The 21,281-nt window shown below is 36.0% G+C and overlaps 1 protein-coding gene across 2 annotated transcripts in view; it reads right to left on the bottom strand.

The window, feature by feature from the left end:
• The window catches only part of ASCC3 (activating signal cointegrator 1 complex subunit 3), a 251,081-nt gene that overhangs the window by 13,731 nt on the left and 216,069 nt on the right, over positions 1-21,281 (bottom strand). For both annotated transcript variants that reach the window (XM_053937188.1, XM_053937189.1), the window contains one exon: positions 8,070-8,294. In XM_053937188.1, the coding sequence (XP_053793163.1) occupies positions 8,070-8,294 (225 nt within the window). The remainder of the gene's footprint in view (positions 1-8,069; positions 8,295-21,281) is intronic.

Raw genomic sequence — 21,281 nt, 5'->3', positions numbered from 1 at the left:
GATCAGGTTTTCATCTTCTTATTTTCAAGAGCAGCAGCTGCTTATCCTTAGGTATGGAATGATTTAAACTGATCAAACTGTACCTTTCTGGTCTGACATGAGGCTGAATTTTGTCTGTCCCTTTCTAGCCAAAGTTATTAGCGACGCTTGGAATTTAAATGATGGTTTAGAACTCCCTAGTTTGAGGGGAAGGAAAGATGGAGGCAGGATGTGGAAGATGCCAGTGTGTAGCACACTCACTTACAGCAAAATATTGCTTTTCTCTGGCGTTATTAAGAACTCCCTATATGTGCTCAAAATAAATTGGAACACTAAATTGTTCCATAATGAACATAACCCCCACTCACCCCCACTCATTTAGGAGATTTTTCAGGCTACTAAAATATCCTGATTGCTAAATTCTTTCTTCTAGAGACTTTTAAAGGAAGTTTTTATAAATACTATTTTTGGTATTACTTTCACATCCCTCATTTGAAAGTCAGATACTCTGGATCACTCTTGTATGACTGGGTAGGTGGCAGGGGACCAGACTAAAACTAGCAGAATTTCTGATCTACCCAAATGACTTAAATAGCTTTTTCCTTTAAGATAAGCTATTGAAGTGTTAAAAGTGATACAGCTTGCATCTCATTAACAGAGATTACATACTGCTTAGAATAATTTCTTTTTCTTTTTGAAGTCACCTGGCCTATAACTCTGAATATACTAAGCATTTTGACTAAAAACCTGTAAACATAAATGCTAATATTTTGTGGATAAATGATATTCAAGCAGAGTGTCAATGAAGCTATAATGATAACTGCTTTGGATACAGAGGCAAGCTAAAGAAATGTAAGAAGTGCCATTCCAGTTGAGCATTACCTGTGACTACTCAGCTGGAAGCTGAATGCCTACAGTGATGCCATTGGTGACAATGACTTTGTGGATAGGGACTAAAACTTCAGGTGTACTCATGGTGAGTTACATGGCTCAAATTTATCTACTCTTAAAAGATTAGTCTTATTTTTTATATCAGTGCTTCACAGACTATGACACTTTCTTTAGTTCTTTTATTAATGAATTTGAAGTTTAGTCTAGGACTAAATTTCAGTTAGATGTAGGTGTTTAAATCCATAGATCTATTAAAATTATTAGAATTGTGCCTACTTACAGCTGTTTAAGACTACAGAATTTACGTGACAAATATTTATAGATAATAGACAAAAGGGTATGCATTTTACCTGTTTTCCTAAAAACTATGAATTCAGAATAATAATATTTTTTTTGTACATGCTTCAAATGTAGGAAGCCTTCCAATACGTAAGATTATGTTATGATCCATGTGTGACTTGATATTCTGCTAAGGGAAGTAAAATATTTTTTCAGATGTTAAAGCATGCCATGTTCTTTATGTTTTTATATAAATAATGACTATGATGCTTCAATTACATATCTCAGAAACAGCAACTGACTTGAAATGTTGGAATTTATTTGAAGAAATATTACAGAGAGTTTAAGGTCACTACCTTTGGTATGTTATATATCAGTAAAACAGGTATCTACAGAACCTTTGAAATTCAGAGGTCTAGTCCAAAATTACTTTTTAGAAATGTTTTAATCTGGGGAGGGGGAGGAGTTCTTTCAGATCAGTTAAATCACCCTTGCACAGCTGCGTGGTTTCATCCTACAGAACACCCTCCCTTGTACTTCATCAGAGATATAGTGAATAAGTTGTAATTAATCCTATTCAGGAGGCACTCCTTTTATACTGCCCTCTGTATCCTACTTCTCTTCACATTTTTTTTACAAGCATATTCAGTCCCCTCTTCCATATGCTCTGCTACCCCCTATGAGAGACTAATTCTTAATTCTCCCATCATCATAAAGGTCTCACTGACGTATGCAAATTACAACCTTCCTAGCTGCTTCGTAAGATTCCTATCCCTGTATTCATCCTTTAGCCTCCACAGTAACATTATTAGTATTTTCAGAACTGGAGAAAGGACAAACCATTTATTGACTACATTTAGTGGAATGCAACCCTTGGGTTCGTACTGATTTCTTTTAATAGTATTACAGAAATAAAAGCAGCAACAGAGTGCGATACCAGCAATGTAAACTTGGTAGGGCATAACCCAACATTCAGAAGTCATTGAGTCCCAATGGCCAATTTATTTTCAAATTGCTAATTAATAAATTGATATTTTCTACTATACCAGTGAACTGTAAAAAGAACAAAATGTTTTTGATAAGAATCTCTTTGCAATAAATCCCAATTTCCTAAGATAAACATCTTAAAGCCAATATTTGTTTCAAATATTACAGAAATCTACCAAAACCATGAAAGATACACAGCATCCTTTTCATAATAAATCCGTCCTCTTCACAGTTTAGAGTCAGTTTCAAAGTAAGTATGTAATATTTTGCCAATAATCTAAAATTTTTGCGTGCATTCACACGAATCCTTTTCAACAGCAACAGTTATTCCCAGTAACTTTCTCCTGAACTTTTAGCCCCTTAAGGTTAGCATTCAGGAAGCTCAGCTGCTGTCTAACAAACTTAATTAATCAAAAAGTCATTTCCGAGCTGTAACTATGAGCAAAAGTGCTTCAAGTGTGCTAGCTAGCCTACAAGTTAATCAAAATGCTAATGCAGTACAAATTAAAGTTGTGATTAACATTTCACAGTAGCTGCTTAAGTGAATTGATCACACAAATGGGTTAAGCATTACTCATTTCCTTCAGCCCCAACTGGGAAAAGGTTTGTCATGGGTGGGGGAGGGATTATGCACAAGCAGCACCAAATCAACATGAAACCGTCACCAAGGTGCTTCCATACACCACATCACTGATTATCCCCAGCAAGCAAAACTCCAACACCACAAAGGTAACCCTCCCTTCTCCCACATATATATACCTACACAACACAAGCAGGAAGCATTTCCAGCCCAACATATCCAGGTACTTTCCCTACAAAGTGATCCATTTATGTTTAGTATCTATAAGTGAGCGTTGCCACACAGTATAAGCACTACAAGGTTTTTTGATTATTCTATTATTTCCACACTCCTAATGTGCAATAATAGCCATCCACCCATGAAAGGAGACAGTATTTAAGTAAAATTGCAAACATTGTGTTATCACCGGAATATTACTGCATACACAAAGAATATGTATAGCAGCTGAAGAGATGTGGCCTCTGCTCTTCACTTGTTTCTGAGTAATCCGCTGCATTCTCAAGTTAATTTGATTCTCTTCCCTTCGTTCAGTAAAGCTGCCCATTTATTTATGGTTGCCAATGCAACCATTATACAAAAGCTCTTTCCCTGGACACTTCTGGACAAATCTTACTTACACAACTGTAAAATAGGCCTTTCCTGTAACTCCCACCACCTGTCAGCAAGCAGTTGGCACACCTGCACTACCAACAAGCAATACATGAGCTCAAACCACTCTTAGGACCTTTAAAAACTTCTCCACTTCCTCATAAGCAGAAAAACAAAAGATCCAAGGGACATGGCTCTCCAAATCAATAGTTTTAGTAGCTGTTATGAACTGAGGAGGTTTTGGAAGGATGAGAAGTGCAGAGCCAAAGGATGTTATCTTTCTTTGAGTCCCAAAATGGCAACATGGGCTCCTTTGCCTTTGCATGGCCAGAAATATTTCTGTGCACTACTGATCCTTCTGAGGATCCACCACCACCCACCCAGCGCAGTCTGCAGTTTAGTACAGTAAGTATTTTGTACATAGGCAGCTCTTAGCTGAATCGGGCAGCATATTTGTGCAATATTTGACAACTCTGAACATGTACCACAAAGATGATTCTCATAAGAACAATAGCAAAAGTTGCAGTTTAAATGACCAGAAACAGCTTTAACTGGTTTAGAATGGCTAAAGAAGTATTATACACATCACCATCTAGCCAAGGAAACACAGTGCTTAATGCAAAGAGTATTTTTTTCTTTCCTGCCAAAATTAGATTCTCCAGAGGAGTAACAAGATGGGGAAAGACAGGGCATTAGTGATACCATTACAAGGTCCTTGTTACAGGGATAGGCATGTTTCCCATGCAGAGTAGTCTTTCTTCTGCAGTATGGAATCTGTTTTCATGTCCACCTTCTCTCAAGGCCCAGATACCCTACTGAGATGTGTTTAACACATCCATAGGTAAACATTTCTTAAAGGTTAGGGCTGAGCTCCATGGCACTTCTACTCCTGGCAATTTTAAAATATTTTATCAACGATTATACTACAAGTGGAGGCTTGTGGCCAATTCCAATGCAAAGCCAGCAACTGTCACATTATTTCTGAGAAGAGACTGCCCTGCTGAATCTGAGAGTGACAGTATTACTGCCTCAATTATCCATTTCAATTAATGCAAATGTAGGCAATAGTCTTGGAACAGCAGAATAAGAACTGATCGCTGAATACACAGTCACAAAATATAAGGCTTGACAAAAGAAGCAAAAAAAGAGATTAGATTTAGTTTCATGTATTCTTAAATAAGATAGGAAAAAAGGTGGAGTATAGTCTTTACGATAATAATTATATTTTATAGAAATGTTAGAAAAATATTTTCATTAGAATTTTTATTATTTAATGTTCATTCTCCTGAAAGAAATGGAGAAACATTTGATTTTGAGAAGCTACTGGAGTGTTCAGCACCATCTTAATGACACCTTTAGCTTTTCTCAGTAACAATAACAGAGTGCTAGGCTTGAAGAGAATATATTGTCTATTGTAACTGTACTAGTGGTATCTGAGGCAAATAAAAATTAAATGAATTGGCCAAGGTCACACAGGAAGTTGAGGCAGTTTTTTTTGAGCCATGGGAACCTCCTGTGCTTTATCTGTGAGAGCCTGCCACTGATAACAAACTAGATTTTAACTTGAGGTTTTCAGTGTAGAGCAGGGGTGTTCCTTCAGCCTAGTCAATGCCTCAGTGGCCATTCATTACAGAGATGGGAGTGGGAGCAGATAGGCACTCACATTCCAAAAGGTTATATACTGCTATTCCCCATGTTTCTGCAGTAAAAGATTCTGCATTTCATCATTTTATAGGTATATAAATACTAAATTTTATCTTGCTATAATGAATTCCACCTATATCTAACAAATACTAACCATAGGAAAACTGTAACAGAATACATTTCTTCATTTTTTTATGCTAATAATTACATTCCCCTGTTAAGCCAGTACTGTAACTCCTCAAATTCTGTTAAATGCTAATATTTCATTGAAATATTTCATTGAAAGTATAAACAAGAGAATTCTAATATCAAGCCAAAACTTTAAAAACGTCTAAGGAAGAATGATTTAGGAGTTGCTGCATAATTTTTTGTCAAAGTATAGTGAAATCTTACCTGGAATCCAGCAGCCACATTTACCTATGTAATGCTGTTAATATGGTTTTCTGCTGGACCAGTAACAATACTCAGCCTGAAGTCACTAGCAATGAAAAAACCCAGAAAATGTTGGAGGAATGGAAGGGAGAATGAAACATGTGGGACAGGAAAGGAGTCATGGGAGGGAAGGCTGGTTCAGGTGAAAGACACCACAGAAGATTGGAGAAGTTTAATAGTCTGTGATGGAAAGAGGCTTGCTTACATATCATGGCTAGAGATGGCAAATCTGCACTGCAGGGGACCTGGGATAAAGACCTGCTGTATAACCACCTATAAAAGCTCTTTGAAAGATCTTTCCTTTCTTGTAACAGACAAGTAATGCTGATATGAAAAATCTGTTATTCATGTACCCACCAGCAAAAAGAACAGTTTATGTTCAGGTCACAATTTGAAGGTTAGCTATACAACCTCAACACTAAAATAATTTGTAAGTAAATAAATTCAATGTAACTCAAAAACCAATTCCCGCCTCACTGCTGTATTTAACGTTTGACGATGCGCGAGCGTGCGTTCACACACACAGAGCACAACACCCACTGAATCTGTTCATCAGTGGATCCTTCCATGCCTCAGTTCCTTTTCTCATAACTAACATCTTTTTTTCTACCTCTGCTGACCCAGAGTTCATCAGCAGGTCAGTGCTAAGGAAAAAGGTAACAACCAGAATTGAAAGTGTAACCCTGTCTATTGCTTAGATTCTGGGAACTTTAACCTCCCTTTGGAAAGCGTGACTAATAAGATGGAACCAATAATCTCCCGAGAGATGTAAACCATGTGCCAACTTTAAAATACAAAACTGCTTGCATGTTATTCTTTTTTTCTTTTTAAAGTTTTTTTTTTTTTTTTTTTTTTTTTTTTTAAGATGAGTGTATATATAACACGATATAGTAGTTAACTGCAGGTTGGAGTGCCAAGGCAAAATATGGAATGGCATTTTTCTGAACTCTACTTCAGTTTAAAGAACTGTTGCATATTTTAGAAATTGTTTTTCTAAGTGATTATTGTCTCTGAAATACACTGATGCAGCAGCAGGATTAAGAAAATACATTTCTTAGCAAAACAACAAAATAATTGTTGAAATATTTTGAAATTAGTATTTAATTCTGAAAATAGTATTTAATTTAAATTTGCCCCAAATCTTAGCAAAACAGAACAAAATAATTACAGAAAATAGTATTTAAATTTGCCCCAAATATGTAATTAACTCCCTAATGCTTACTCCACAAACATCTAAATGAACTCTTAAGTATGTGATTTCTTTGAAACAAAGGTGAATTTTCTCACCTGAGCAAGTGATGTTTTTCTCTGTTAATAGCTGAATATATGGCATAGCTGTTTCTACACTTTCAGCACCATGATTTTATTGATTTGAAATATTTGAAACAGACTAGCATCCAAGTACTGCTGGTTACCAAGATTAGGACTGTGTAGCAGTAACATCTGTGGTGTTATTTGCTTCTTACATTCCCTAATTTCAGTTTTGCTTAATTTGATATTAGTATTTTAAGCTTGTTTTTATTAGTGTAAGGTTGAGCCTTATCCAAATTGTTGGACTGAATTGCACACAGTATTTTCTCTGTCTAGAGCACTGATTAATAGTTTCTCATTGAGCAGTTTTGCAAACTGCCAGGCTTGACACAATGATGTTTGCAGTTACCGTATCACCAACAGGCTTCAAACAAGAGCAAACCTTCTGTTTGATAGTGGACAAACAGATCACTGAGGATATTAAAATTTGAGCAAACAAAAACTGTAGGAAGAAAGAAGTACTGGCTCTATTTTACAGATATTGAAGTCAGAAACATAAAAAGAGTAGTTTGTTGAAGGCTACCTGATCTTCAAGAACCTGTGAATGAGTCCTTGTGCAGTTCTGCTAAAGAGAAGAATTCTTCCCCGGAGATTCAGAGGGTCAGTTGTTTTCTGTGACAGCTAGAGCTCATCTTTCCTGCTGTAACTGTAACTGAGCTTTTCAGATATGGCAGCACTCTATCCCAGACTCCAATTGATGCTTTAAAATTCTTTTGAGGTGGCAGCTGTGCATGTGATTGCTTGTTACCAGTACTCTCCATGGTCGGTTTAGTTTCTGTGGGCTGCAACTGTAAAAACTCACAAGTCTTCAGGGTGAGTTTAAAATCTGCATTTAAAAATGTGCTCTTTGACTCTGTGATCATTGGGATATAGAAGATGTATCTTTACACTAGGTAGAGGAGCATAGTGAAAACCCCCGTATTTCACCCCAAATCAGATTTCAAAACACATTCGATTTGTGCTTGGGAGTGACTATAGTGCTAGAAAAGTAGAAGTACCCAGGGGAGAGAGGTTCTTGGGTATCAGCATAACAATCTGCAGGGACCACATCCATGCCAGAATGATTCTCATACAACATTCCACAATACAGAGATAAAAAGCTGTTGTAAAGAAAGCAGAGGTCATTATATGGCACTAGATGGCTCCAGTCAGAGCATGACTGTCTTTTGCTCTAAGTTTGTTTACCTCCAGTTCTGTGAAGTGGGAACCATTGTGGGCATCCAGTTCCTCCCTAAACAAGGCGTTATAATATCATGTGGTACCAGCTCTCCACAAGATTGCAAGAAATCTTCAGATTCTTCTATATTCAAAACATGACAACACTCTAACAACAAACAGTAAGCCAACAAGAGTTATATACTGAAATGCATCACGATACCTGGCATATTCTGATTGCTTGATCCAGAACTGTCTTTGTATCAGTTGCATAATCTGGACAAGGCAGCATGGCATGACTGAAGTGGGCTTGCAGCAAGAGGTGTGTTTTTGTGTGTGAACTGTCAAATGAATGGGGATTCACTTCAATTGGAAGGTGTTTGGCCAGTTCACTGTTCATCTGATCTTCATTGTGTCTCACAGGCAGATCTGTGTACTCGTCAGCATTCTTCAAAAAAAAAAAATCATTGTAATTAACTTCAGAATAACTATTACTGCTTACTGAGGCATTCAAATTATATGCATTTAATTTACTACAGTTAGATTTCAACACAAAAATAGCAGCATTTAAATATTTAGAAAGTGTACTTATTTATCAAAATCACACATGGGAAAACAATAACTAATATAATATTTTCAAATATTGACACACTTACAGATTTTAAACATTTTTCTTTCCACATAGCTGATACTAACATTAGAGAAGAGGAAAATAAATGCAATGAAATAAATATATTTGTTGGATGGATTCAGTAGTAGAAGATGACCCACAGGTATCCTACTTCATTGGGTCACAAAAACATTTTAAGATTAGCTATAAAGAAGTCAAAACCTCATATTTTCAATTTCCAGGTTTTGAGTTTTTCTCTTGATATTCAAAACCCAGCAGCTTTGGAAGAACTCTTATACACTACTTTTCAAATATTTTTTCAATATTTTGAGCAGTCAGTGTCTAAGCAACTGGTGATGAGTGATCAAAACAAAGTGCAAAATTTTATGCAGGTGGTGAAAACATTCTCTGTGTTCCAGAGTGGCACTAATGCTATTCATGCCAAATTGAAAGCTGTGTAAAAACTTTCTCACTGTTGCAAAAAGGAGCTGCCCACCAACATGTAATCTAAATGTAGGAACATCATAGCGGCTGAGAGGAGCAAGTACAGCTGTTTTGATATCCCACGCAGAGATGACAATTCTCCTCTCTGGAAATCCACTGTCTTTGACAAAAAGTTCAACAGAAACATCTTAAGAATGATAATTTAGGCTAAAGAATCATTTTTGTGACTTAATTGGCAATTTTTCCCTCCACAAAATCCTCTTGTGCATGTCCGTGTGTACATATCGTTTGGAGTGAGAACTATCTTTCTGAATTATAAAACTTGCAAGTAAGGTAAGAGTTTTATAATATGTGATGTCTTTTCCATCTGTAATTTAAGAGAGAGTATTTCTTTTGTCACAAAATAAAAAGTCATCTGGGGAGCCTGAAGGGCAATGTCTTTGAAACTACAGGCTTAGCAGAGACCATTAATTTAAAGTGTTCAGGGTTTTATGTTCCTCTTAAACGATAGATTCGATATTTTGCACTTTAGTCTTCAATTTCATCAGACTTCCTGCAAATCCATATTAATGAAATATTCACAACAGTAACCAGTGAAGAGTGAGGTAAAGAAAAATGGCAATTTTAGAACACCTAATTGAACTACTTAATTGACTTATAAAGAACCATATCCCCTCATTAATATCCTAAGACATGGAACCTTTTCTGAAAATTCCTAAAAGCAGTTAGATAGCTGGTTTTTACTCCTTGACAACTTACAGCACAAAATTTTCTATTTTTTTTTAATGGTGCAAGGAAACTATGTCTAAACTGTGATATCAATGTAAAAGGAATGGTAACCATTAAACAATTTAAGGTTCGGAAAGAAAATCAGAATGTTATTCACTTATTTCATATCTCAACTGCAGATTAGAAGTGAAGACTGAATAAAGACAACTGCTTCTTAATCCTGGATGTCTCTGCTAGATCTCTTGTGAAAACTGTGGTCATTTATTCTCTGAACCTAAGGTCACAATCTTTTTAAGCCCTATAGAAGGCTGCATGTTTGCTTCACTCTTTTTATTTAACTGGCTTCTCCTTCAAAGATATTTTAAAGAATATTTACCAAGGAGATTTTTTACTTAGTTTTGCTTTGCAGTTGAAGTAGCAGAAAGAAGGAGGATCAACCAAGTCAGTCCAGACCAATTGGTACCTCTGAAAATGCATTTTCCCTAATTCTTCCCCAGCACGTGTTTTATTTACATCCAAAACACTCCTCTTATTTTAAACAACTTGCCTACTTAATTTCCTGTTTGTGATCATTGACTGTAAGTAAGTGAGGTTCATTTTCTTATCTGCATCATGTAGGTAATTAAAGGAAATTGAGAATGGGTAGTGAAGCTTTTATACAACTGAGAATGAAGCTGAATGGAGGGCACTGAGGTCAGCAGAGTCCATTATATTTTTATGTGAGAGGCCGGTATGTCTGCCCTGTCCTTGTTTGCTTAGTGTAGACTGGACAGACTACTAACTGCAAATCTGTTTCTCTGATTTGCCCAGCTGTCCTTGAATAAAGACATCTTCCATTGCAAAATGTTAAATGACAGTGATTGACAACTTTGTGATGAACTCTGCTTGTAACCCCCTGCTACTGTTTTCAGGTTGCATAAGAAAAGACAGAATAAAGAAACATCCTTTGTAATCACCTCAAATGGGCCCTGCTGTTCACTCAATATTTTTTCATTTTAGTTTTCCTTTTCATTGCAAATCTCAATCTGTTCTGTAAAGGCTGTAGCTTCAACTATTCCACACAATATATAATATATATTGTTTCAGCATCTGAACGCTGTTCTTATTTCCATGGGTGACAAACAGATCAAACTACATATCAATCATTAATCTTCATTCTAAAGTCAAGAAACTTAATACAAGCTTCACAGTTAAACCACAAAGCACTTCTGTGCATTTTTCACTTTCCCTTTTTCTCCTCTTAAATCAGAGCTGTTGCAGCCCATGCACAAATAACAGGTTTACAAGCACCTACACAGTTAAGCATAACTTGGTGTATACCAGGAGATAACCAGGAATTTTAGCTACAGCTTCTGCAACTGTGCATTTGGTAGTCAGGTCACATCTCTCTCTCCTACATTTCTGTGATGGACTTTCCCAATAATGTCTCCTTTTGGGCATTAGAGACTGCTGCATCATTTCAAGGGTGTAGGAGTCATCTCAGACTTACATTTCAACCTGCATGCAATACACGGTGCTCGTGTAGGAGACAGTAACTAGCACTGCTGGTGAGAAATGTCACACACAGACCTGCATAATCTCAACAGTTACATTTTACAAGGCCAAAGGGCTATTCTGGTAATTGAATTCTGTTTCCTGCATAACAGCAGCCACAGAATCATCTTAAAGTCCTGTCTACATCATGCTCCAAATATGCAGCTTACCATCACCCTTTATTTGAACTGTTAGAATAGCCCTAAAAGGAAACAACTCATACTATTTTAAAAGATATCTTTTGCAGTTTTGTGCTACTATCAGGCATTTGAGGAGACAGACCAAGCTAAAATTTAAAAAAGGTATCCAATATGGTGAGTACTGTGCTCTGCAGAGTCCACAGGGTTAAAATGCCCCCAGACTTTCTTTCTACCTACAAAAAGTGGAAGTTCAGCTGAAATTACTGATTTATAATGAGAGCTGAGCTATAAACTTATACACCATTTAGATCTTCTAAAATATTTTAAAGCTCGAGTAAGTACATCTTACCACTTTGTCTACAGGAGAGGATACTTGTGGACCACAGGCAAAAATGGAATCAAGGTGAGTTACTAAAGCAAACTTGAATATTTTAAGTGAAGTTCAGTCATGGGAACAGTAAAACTTATAAAGTTAATGAGTTCTAGACTTTAAAGAGCAGTTGATTAATTTGTAACAATGAGGGTCTAAACCAAACCAAAAATAGTTTCTCACATTCCAGAGTTGAACCAGCAGTCTTTTCTTTAGCAATGTTATTGAAACTGCTTTAGAATTGACTATCTGTATGTTCCTTTCCTTTATTATATAGATACGGTGAACCCAATCAGTATATTGGGTTCACACCATATTTTCAACTTTAATAAACTTGGAAAATATTTTGCTCTCTTTCAAGTTTCTGATGTCAAAAGAAACAAGACAAAAGAATTCTTAGAACATTTTTCTATAAAAATAAACAATTTTTAAACTTAATTATAAAAAAATACTGCAGCAGACTAGTACTAAAATTAAATACTAACATAAAAAAAGATAACAGATGAGGATAATTTTTAGCTAGTTCAGTAATTCCATTCTCTTTACCTGAAACTTGATTTAAATTACATAAACTTCTCTAATAGTCTAAGTACATGCTGAAAGACTGCAAAAACCATACTTTTGTGAATAGAATGAATAAGCCACAATAAATAAATGTCGGTGGTTTTTTTACAGCTGTTCTGCAATTAACAGGAATAATGCATTACGAATTTTAGTTCTCTGCTACCAGAAGTACAATGGTAAGCCAATACCCAACTTATTTTTCTAGGTGAAAACAGCATATTTTGATATTTGGAAAACTGGACAGATGAATATCAGCTCAATGGTAATATTATTATATAATTGGCTTTTGTCTTTTGATCCATTGTACAAAGTGATACAGGATACTCAAGTACAGCATCCAAACCTGCCGCATTGTGCCACACTGTATATGAAGCAGCTGGACTACAAAATTTGGAGCAACCTGTACTTGTCCTCATTTATGTGATATCTACTTACCCCTAATATAGGATAGGTAAAAGAAGCGTGGTCAAAATTGAGAAATAACAAGCACTGATATTTTGTGAATAGCTAGGTAACATCTGACTTAGATTCAAAAATTCTAAATTTTTCTTTGAGGATACTTGAGCTTCTGTACTTAAAACCATTTGGAATTATTTCCACTTTTATATATATACATATATATCTCCACTCTTGTGCTGACAAATCTCATTTGATCCTGCTACCTATATCATAAAGAAAATTTAAAAAATTGGCTAACTAAAGCTCTCAAGCTAATCTTCCCTTGCCCATGATTTTCCCAAGAGAAAAAGACCATATTATGTGACAAAGGAATGGCACAAGTGTATACTGTGAACATTATTTAAATTAACCAACATATCTATAGTATCTTTTATTGTCACATTTTTGAGTGTGAGTTTGTTTTATAAGGAAAGACATTACATTACACAGAGGTATCCTGACGGGCAGCTAGAAGATAATGAAGCTTACATTTATATTCAGAAAACAAACAAAGGTGAAGAAACATGTGCTTTAAAAAAGAGGGAAAAAAACCAAAACCAAACCTAACTTAAAAGTGGTTTTTCAGCTCATACAAAAAAGTAATGTAGATTCAGAAACAGAATTGGAGAAGTACTTGCTAGAATTACTGCTCTGAAAAGTTTATCTTTGTAAGAGATTCCATTATAAACTCCTATTTTAAGGATTTTATTGGTAGCCTCTAAATGTATGCGTTTTGGTCTCAGTTTTACGGGACATAATTTAAACTTCCAAATGCTTGGGTGTTTTTTTTTTTACTCTTAGATATAAAAGGTCTATGACAATATTCCAGTTAAAAGACATTTACAACCATATGTTACTAGTTATAAGTTTTAAGAACAAACATGATATGCATTTTCAAAATTCATATTATAGACTAAAAGGGGAAAAAAAATCATTTCTACCAGTTCACTCTGTTTTATGCATGTAAAAATAAACTTTTAAGACAAACTTTTCAGAAGAAATGCTCCACCTTTTTAGGGCAGGCTGGCAGGCTCTGCTAAACCACAGAGCAGGCTGAGGTTTTGTAGAGATCTTAAAAATCGGCTAATATGGTTCAAAAGAAGACAACAAGACTTTTCAGGCAAGATTAAAATATATTTGCTACATGATACTGTCACTCATCACAGTCACCATGCTTACAAGTAAACTCCTTGTCTTCCTACACTGTTCAACATCTCCCCATCAACTGCACGTGTATGTGGCAGTGCCATCAAACTGCATCCAGCATTTTTGAGCCAACCCTGCTGTGCAGTTCCTTCCCCTCGGGGCCTTCCCATGCCTCCCTTTCCAGGGCTGGTGGCTCCCAGGAAGGAAAGGCAGAATGCAGAGCCCTGTACCAGCCCTGAGGCACAGGGCACAGAGCTGCCCCTGGCTGTGGCAAAGGAGGTCCCCTCTCGGGCACTGGGGGCCCTCTCTGGGGACTCTCTCTGCCCTGACCCTCCACTCCAGCTTTGGTTCTAGAAAAATGCTCCAGTCACTTTTTTAACACCCCATCAGACCACTCTTCACCCTCTGGAAAAGGAGGGAAACAGATACATAGGACGGAGAGCGTTGTCCAAAGAAAAAGACCTGCTCAGTATCTTCTAAAACAAATAGAAACTCAATTTTTTATTTTATCTAATTAGTGTTTAATGCACTTTTAGAGATAATAGATATATATTAAAAAACATTAACTGGGTAAGAGCAAAACAGTGAGGCTGGGCTACTCTGGGCTCTGTCTCTAGATTTAAGACTCAACAGAGCAAACACTGGAAATTTCCAGTTGGACATGAGAAGTTGAAGAGAGAAAGTTGTAAAACCCATCGACATGCAATTATGCAAATCTGTTATTTTTAAACATTAATTTGTAACTATCTTTCATGATTTAAAATGGGCCCATTTCCACCAGGAGACCCACAAACATATTTTATAAGAATATACAAGTTAAAAGTTCTTACAATTCTTAGTTCTCATGTTACTGATTAGAGAAATTAGTTATTAATAAATATATTATTGTTAATATGCAATATATTAATTATATTCTCATACTTTTAACTTTAAATAGACAAGTGCTTGATTTTTGCTTTTAAATAGCTGCGTATGATAAACACCACAAATTTTACAATGACAGACATCATAAAAAGCACAACCTAGGGCAATGAAACAGTTGAGTGATCACTTAAAAACACCCTAAAGGGTTTAGATTTCACAAGTTCACCTCTTACTTAAAACATCCAAACTACAAACTACTGATGACATTCCTGATGACCAGGGGTCAGGAGTCTGAAAGACCTTTGCCACTGCTCACAGAGCAATAGGAGGTCAGCAATATTAGCTACCAGTAGCAGAGAGTGACCTGGCAGATCTGGGAACTTCTAAACTGCAAAGTTAAATTACAGACCTCTGCTTCAGCATGGAGTTGATAAAAGAATATGCAAGCACGTTAGCATACAGGAAGGGGAGGATTATTATAAAGTAACAATGATCTGACATGGGAGAGAAGTTCTTAGGACTTCTATACTAACTTGAAAGTTGATTTTCCACTTTTTATTTTCTAGTTTCCTAAGCATATTAGAGAAGCTGAGTTTCAGTGTAGGGAAAGATACAGTAATAGATAATACAATCACTGTAATTTTCTTACTAAATGTTAAAAAATATAGAACCATTCTATTTCAGGAAATTTTCCTATTTAAGTTACATACTTTACTAAAACATTACAACAAGGAATGAATTCATGATTTTAAGTCCCACCTCTCACATTCCTTATTTCATAAAGGTTATGATCACAGTCATAATTCAGTCCTACTTTTTCTGGCCAGTCCTAATAAAACCAGTTCTAAAAATACATTTTCCCTGAATGTATAGGTACTTTCATAGTATTAAGCCTGTGCAACTTTCATAGATGTGGCTTTAGTTTGCTCTTAGGTTTTTAAGTTAAATTATTGCTTATAAGTATTTCTGTAATGCTTGCACAGTTTATGAAAAAATAAATGCAGAAGAAGACTAAATTAGGACAAAAATAAGAGCAAACATCTGGTACTGAATACACATTATTCACCTAGAATAAGATACTTTGACCATAGCATATAAATATAAATATAAATGGAATAGTACAAATTCCATTTATAAAGTGAATTTTCATAATGTGAGAGAATTACTACATTTTATTGCTGTAAATGGTATATTAGAGGTTTGCCTCTCCAAAATGCCTGATTTTTCTGATTATTTCTCATGAGAATGCTTCAAACCTGCACATTTTGAATGTGTTATCATGTTCCATTTTTTTCATCTTAAAACCTAGATGGGGCAGTGACCCACAGCTTACTTTCCCTTTAATCTAAAGTCGTATTATAGAAAAGATTCAAAATTGACTTGTTTTGGCTGTACTGAAACTAATTGTATTGCACTACTACAGAACAGCTTTTCAGTGCATGAATGCAGTAATCTGCTAACAGGAAACTGGGAAAATATCTCTGAGTATACATTCAAAAATCCCATTGTCATGAGAACTCTACTTCAGATCCATTTGGACGTCTGTCCGCATTTTGAAATTGAGCTTGGCTGAATCAGCTGGCCCAACTGCTGACTGAGACGATGATAGCAATAAAAACTGGAATAGCAAATCCTGGCACACAGCTTTCCCTGGGAAAGCGATCAGTCATTTTCCATCTTTGGCTTTGATCCTCCATTGGGATCTTTCAGTGCAGAGCCCAGACCCAGGGAAGAAGTTAACAGATCTCTGCATTAAGTTAATGCCACTCTGCACGGAGACAGGAGTGAGCACTACTAATTCTTTATGTGAAATGGGGCCCCTCCGTACTGTATATGTTAATGGCAAGCTGTAAAAGCTCTGTGTGCTGAAAACCAGATTTCAAATCTGCTGACCTGTGGCAGGTCCCCTAGTGGGGAGCCACAAATGCACACTGCTGCATTTTTGTACTGGATTAAATTCTGGATCTAGACTACTATGTGACCAGAGACAAAAGGGAATAAAAAGTTCACAGGCGTGAATACCTGTCATCATGTGGTGAAATGAGTAGCAGCCTGTGCTCAAGAGAGGCTCAAGCCCAGAATAACAGAAGAACAATACAAACTGGCAGAAATATATGGGAAACTTGGAAGGTGCCTACATGCACAATGTCTTTTCAGCAGGCCAATGCTACTGCTCTCACTCTGAGCACTTTTAAATGAAAATAGTTTAATATAATAATAAAAACCCACAACTCTAAGAGGAAATGACAGCTGCTGCAAGTAAATTTCAATAAGGGTAGTTCCCTGCTGATAAAAACTGGCACATCTCCATTCATTTCAGTGGAACTATGTGAATTAACATTGCCTGAAAATCTAACCCAATGTTTTGAACAACTCAAGAGCTACAAGGAAATACATAGATGGAAGACACTGGTAATTGCAAGGGTGAGAAAGAAGAGTAATTACTGAGGAAACAAAAAAGTCAGTAAAGGAAAAATATGTGAAGTCTATTATACAAATAGACAACTTGTGAGTGTTTTGGGATGCTTGATTTGAGTTCTATCAACATTTGTGTTACAAATGACAACAGGTCTGATACCAAGAATAACAAGGGAAAAATGCCCTTGTACCACAGTGGACCTTAAGAGGACATGCCATTACCAAAATAGAATGTACCAGGCATTACTAAGGCAAATTGAACCCTTTTTCAGTGGCAAGTAGTAATTTTTTTTTTTGGTGATTGTCGCTGCACACAAATTTGTGAAAACACTGTAAACTCAGTGTTCCTACACAGACATGTACCATATCTTGCCTACATGTAAATAAAGACATTAATCTAAAATACACTGTAAGATCTGTATTTAAAAAAATGGAATGATGGCTGATGATTAAGAGAGTTGAAGATATTTTGCCTCTGGCATAAAGTTTTAAGAACTTCTTTTAAAAGACAAAGGAAACAGAGATTTTCAGGACCAGATGTCTAGGAAGATCCCATTTGGATTTGAGCTACTTAAGTTTGCAATCATGTATTTATACATCTAACAGAGCTTCTGTTTCCCCTAGAATCTGAAAATTAACTAGCTTTGTAGCATCTTCCTTGATCTGCCACCCGTGCCCTGAGGATTAGAGACTCCACCTGAGCTTGTTTTACAAGCATAACAGAAAAAATTAATCTCTGCTGGCAGCGATCCCACTGGGATACTGATGAATAATGATATCCCTCTCTTGCTGCCCTCTCAGTCCACTAGAAAAGCCACTCTAACCCAGCAACGTGGAAACTGCTGAAACCATTCCAGCTGTGGATTAGCAGGCAGTCAAGCATCCATCTGTTCTGTGTGAATCAAGAGAAAGTAAACATGCATTCTTATAGCTAAAGAAGTACTAAAAATTAGCATCTTATATGACTGCATATAGTAAATACTAAGAAAATCATATACAAAAGAAAAACTATCTATTATCTACATCTCATATTGTTTATAATTGCTTGTTGCCTTAAGCAAATGATAAACGAGTTGAAATTAATCACCTTAGCCTACAAAATACTGTGCATGCAATGATTTAGTATGTTTAAGATAAAATTTCCTAATACTGTATGCATCAGTTGTACCTAACAATCTTTTGTTAAGAGACATGCCTGCACCCATTTCGTAAGCAAGCATGGTGACATCCTGCCAGGAGAAACATTTCTCACCTGTTGTGAGAGGAATTTTAGCTATTTTCTCACCCTGTAAGGTGAGAGGAATAGACTTGAGATATTTTCTCTTTCTGAAAACAAGTCGTTTGAGTAATCTCGGCTGACTTGCTGCTCTTTTCCACTGGAAGACAGGAAGGAAAGGAGGTGGAAGTGGAAACTGGAATGTGGGCAACTCAATGGAATTGGTGATGTCTGATTTGACTCTTCCATGGAAAGAGGACAATGGCCTACTATAAATTAAGGAAAGCTGAATTTGAGCATTACCACAGAAAAAAGTACCTACAAAAGTACATACTTGGACAGTTTCCCCATACATCAATTCTAAAACTTTGCCTGATGCCTGTCTTACACTTATTACATTGCAGAGGTGAAGAAAATGTGCAACTATTTTTTCTCTAGAAGCAACTTTCCCACAGTACAAGAAATTTCCAAATATATATACAATTTTTTCAAATGCTTTCAATTTTTCTCAAATTCTAAGGCCTTTTGGTAGCCAAAAATCCCTCTGCAATATCTTCTAACATTAAAGGTAGCCTACCTAAGTAGCTGTGAAATAAAACATCTCGTAAATATTAGGCAATAGGAGAAGCCTATTTCTTAAAATTTCTAAAGAGGAGAGGTTGATTTCTTAAAAGTTCATCTCTGATAATACATAACATCAACATTTAAAGTAAAATTCAATTTCTGAAGCTAGACAGGCCCCCACCAGGAACAAAAATAAAAAGAAAATGAGACAAAGAAAGAATCTAAATGCAAATAGGAAAATACAAGTGTCAGATACTTCATTAATGACTGATCAGTAATCCTCTTATGTTCTTTTTTTCTTTCTTTAACTACTATGCTAAAGGAACAATATATGCTGGATATCAATCTTGTATGATGTAATCATTTCAGCCAAACCAATCCTTATCCTGAAGTTTCTCTTCAAATCAGAGAACAAGCTACAATGTCATCCTCTTTCTTAAGAGTTTTACAAGCAATATCTTCTATGCTGACAGAGAAAAGTATTTTTGTGCCTTTAAACAGCAGTCTGTAGGGCCCAGCTGGTGCCACTAAGTGAACTGTATTCTATGAAAACAAATTCATCAATATGATTGTTAACTCTTACAACTTGTAGTACAAATGTATAAATCTATCAAAGGCAGAGGCATTATCTAGAAGCCAATTTTGACAGAAGAACTGCAGAGTGCAAAAGGCCTGAATTTGCTTATCCTGCTTCAATTACAAATTGGGAGGAATAAAGCAGGTAAAACTTGAACTGACTTGCTAAATATAAACTGAGCTGGTAAGACTTCCTGCTGGAGCATTTGGGACATGAGAACACACAGCCATTGATCAAAGCAGCCTTACAGATTATAAAACATTCAGCTTTACCATAATAAAGATGCCATTGAGAACTTTGGTGTCTGTTGCAACAAACACAAACATTATTTCAACAAATATATTGCATATTTGACAATATACAGCCAGATGACATGACTGCTGAAAAAAGCCATTCCATTTCCTGTATGAACACTTTGCATGCATACAGCTATGCAGAATTTGAAACCTTGCATGACAGTGGCTACGATTCTAGCTTTCAAGCAATAAATAAAGCCTGTTTGTGCTAAAAGAGACAAACAAATAAGTGGTCCATGGCTGAACTGCATGCAGCTTTGAGCAGTCAGCTAAGCCAAGCTTGCTATCTGAACTTGCTTCTGCCATAGGCAAACACTGATTTGCCACAGATGGCAGCCAATGTTCACCTTCACCAGACCAGGAGAGTACTTCTGCCTACCTGGCTCTCAGAATACTTTCCATTTGCATACATGAGTGTTTTGCTGCTGTAAGTGCATCCTGTTAAAGGAATTTATTTCCTCATTTTTCTGACAGAAACAGTTACTAAAGCAGATGTTTGAAATGGGGATATAGCCTGAGGCTACTACTTTCTACTATCACAGCTATATACACTTTCAGAAGTTTTTCCCTTGGCTGCTGTACTGTAATCACAGCAAATAAAACAAAAAAACTGAAAAAAAACCCCATATTATATCCAAGATAACAGTTCTTCTTTTATGGCGTTTGTCATGGCAAATATTTTTCAGAAATGTTTAGCTGCAACTTTAAAATAAGTTTTAATTTAGCTTTTGTGAGTATTGCTTCAGTTAGGTGTGTTTTTTTTTTGTTTTGTTTTGTTTTTTTTTCAACAGGCATACAATAACAGAAATTAAATAAGAAGATGGAATGGGGGAAAAAAGGAGACCTGTAAATTGGAGGTTAGAAGTATATATATCCATGTATACTGGAGATGGAAAGGATTTGTATTTTCTGGTTTTGACTGTAATTCTTTCTTATTGATGCCATAAAAATGGAAGACTTATGCCATGCTGAGTTAGCTGTCACTGGTGGGCATTGTTACCTTGATTTACTAATGGACTGTGCTTTCCAGGAAAGGCAGACAGCATATTATGCCTTCAAACTAAAGCTTAAACAATCATTTGGAAAAAGAAGACCGGGAAACATTTGTGTCATGATATTAGAAAAAAATTACTAAATTCAAGTACTACAGCAACATTAAAAAGTGCTCCATCTACTGGGACTAGAGAAAAATCAAGACTAATTATGTGTATGAGTATCCATATAAGTACTTTTTCTGCTAAGTACAAGATATTTTTGAATACACTGGATATAGATGAAATTTGGATGTTATTAAACTGCACTGTAGAATTTCATATTATTTTCATGAATCCCAACATCATTTTCAAATTTAAACTATTAAACACACTGTGATACCATCTAGATTATTCAAGTGGGAACTGAAGCACAAATGTTTTAACATGTTAAAATCCAGAGGATATGGACTATACAAAAATTAAGTCAATTACCCAGGAAATGTCTGTGTTTAGGGTGAACTTTATGTATTGAACAATCCTTGGTACAGATTT

The sequence above is a fragment of the Vidua chalybeata genome, chromosome 3 (genome assembly GCF_026979565.1).
Source record: "Vidua chalybeata isolate OUT-0048 chromosome 3, bVidCha1 merged haplotype, whole genome shotgun sequence".
In the NCBI taxonomy this organism is placed as follows: domain Eukaryota; kingdom Metazoa; phylum Chordata; class Aves; order Passeriformes; family Viduidae; genus Vidua; species Vidua chalybeata.
This window is presented reverse-complemented; position numbering and strand designations above follow the sequence as displayed.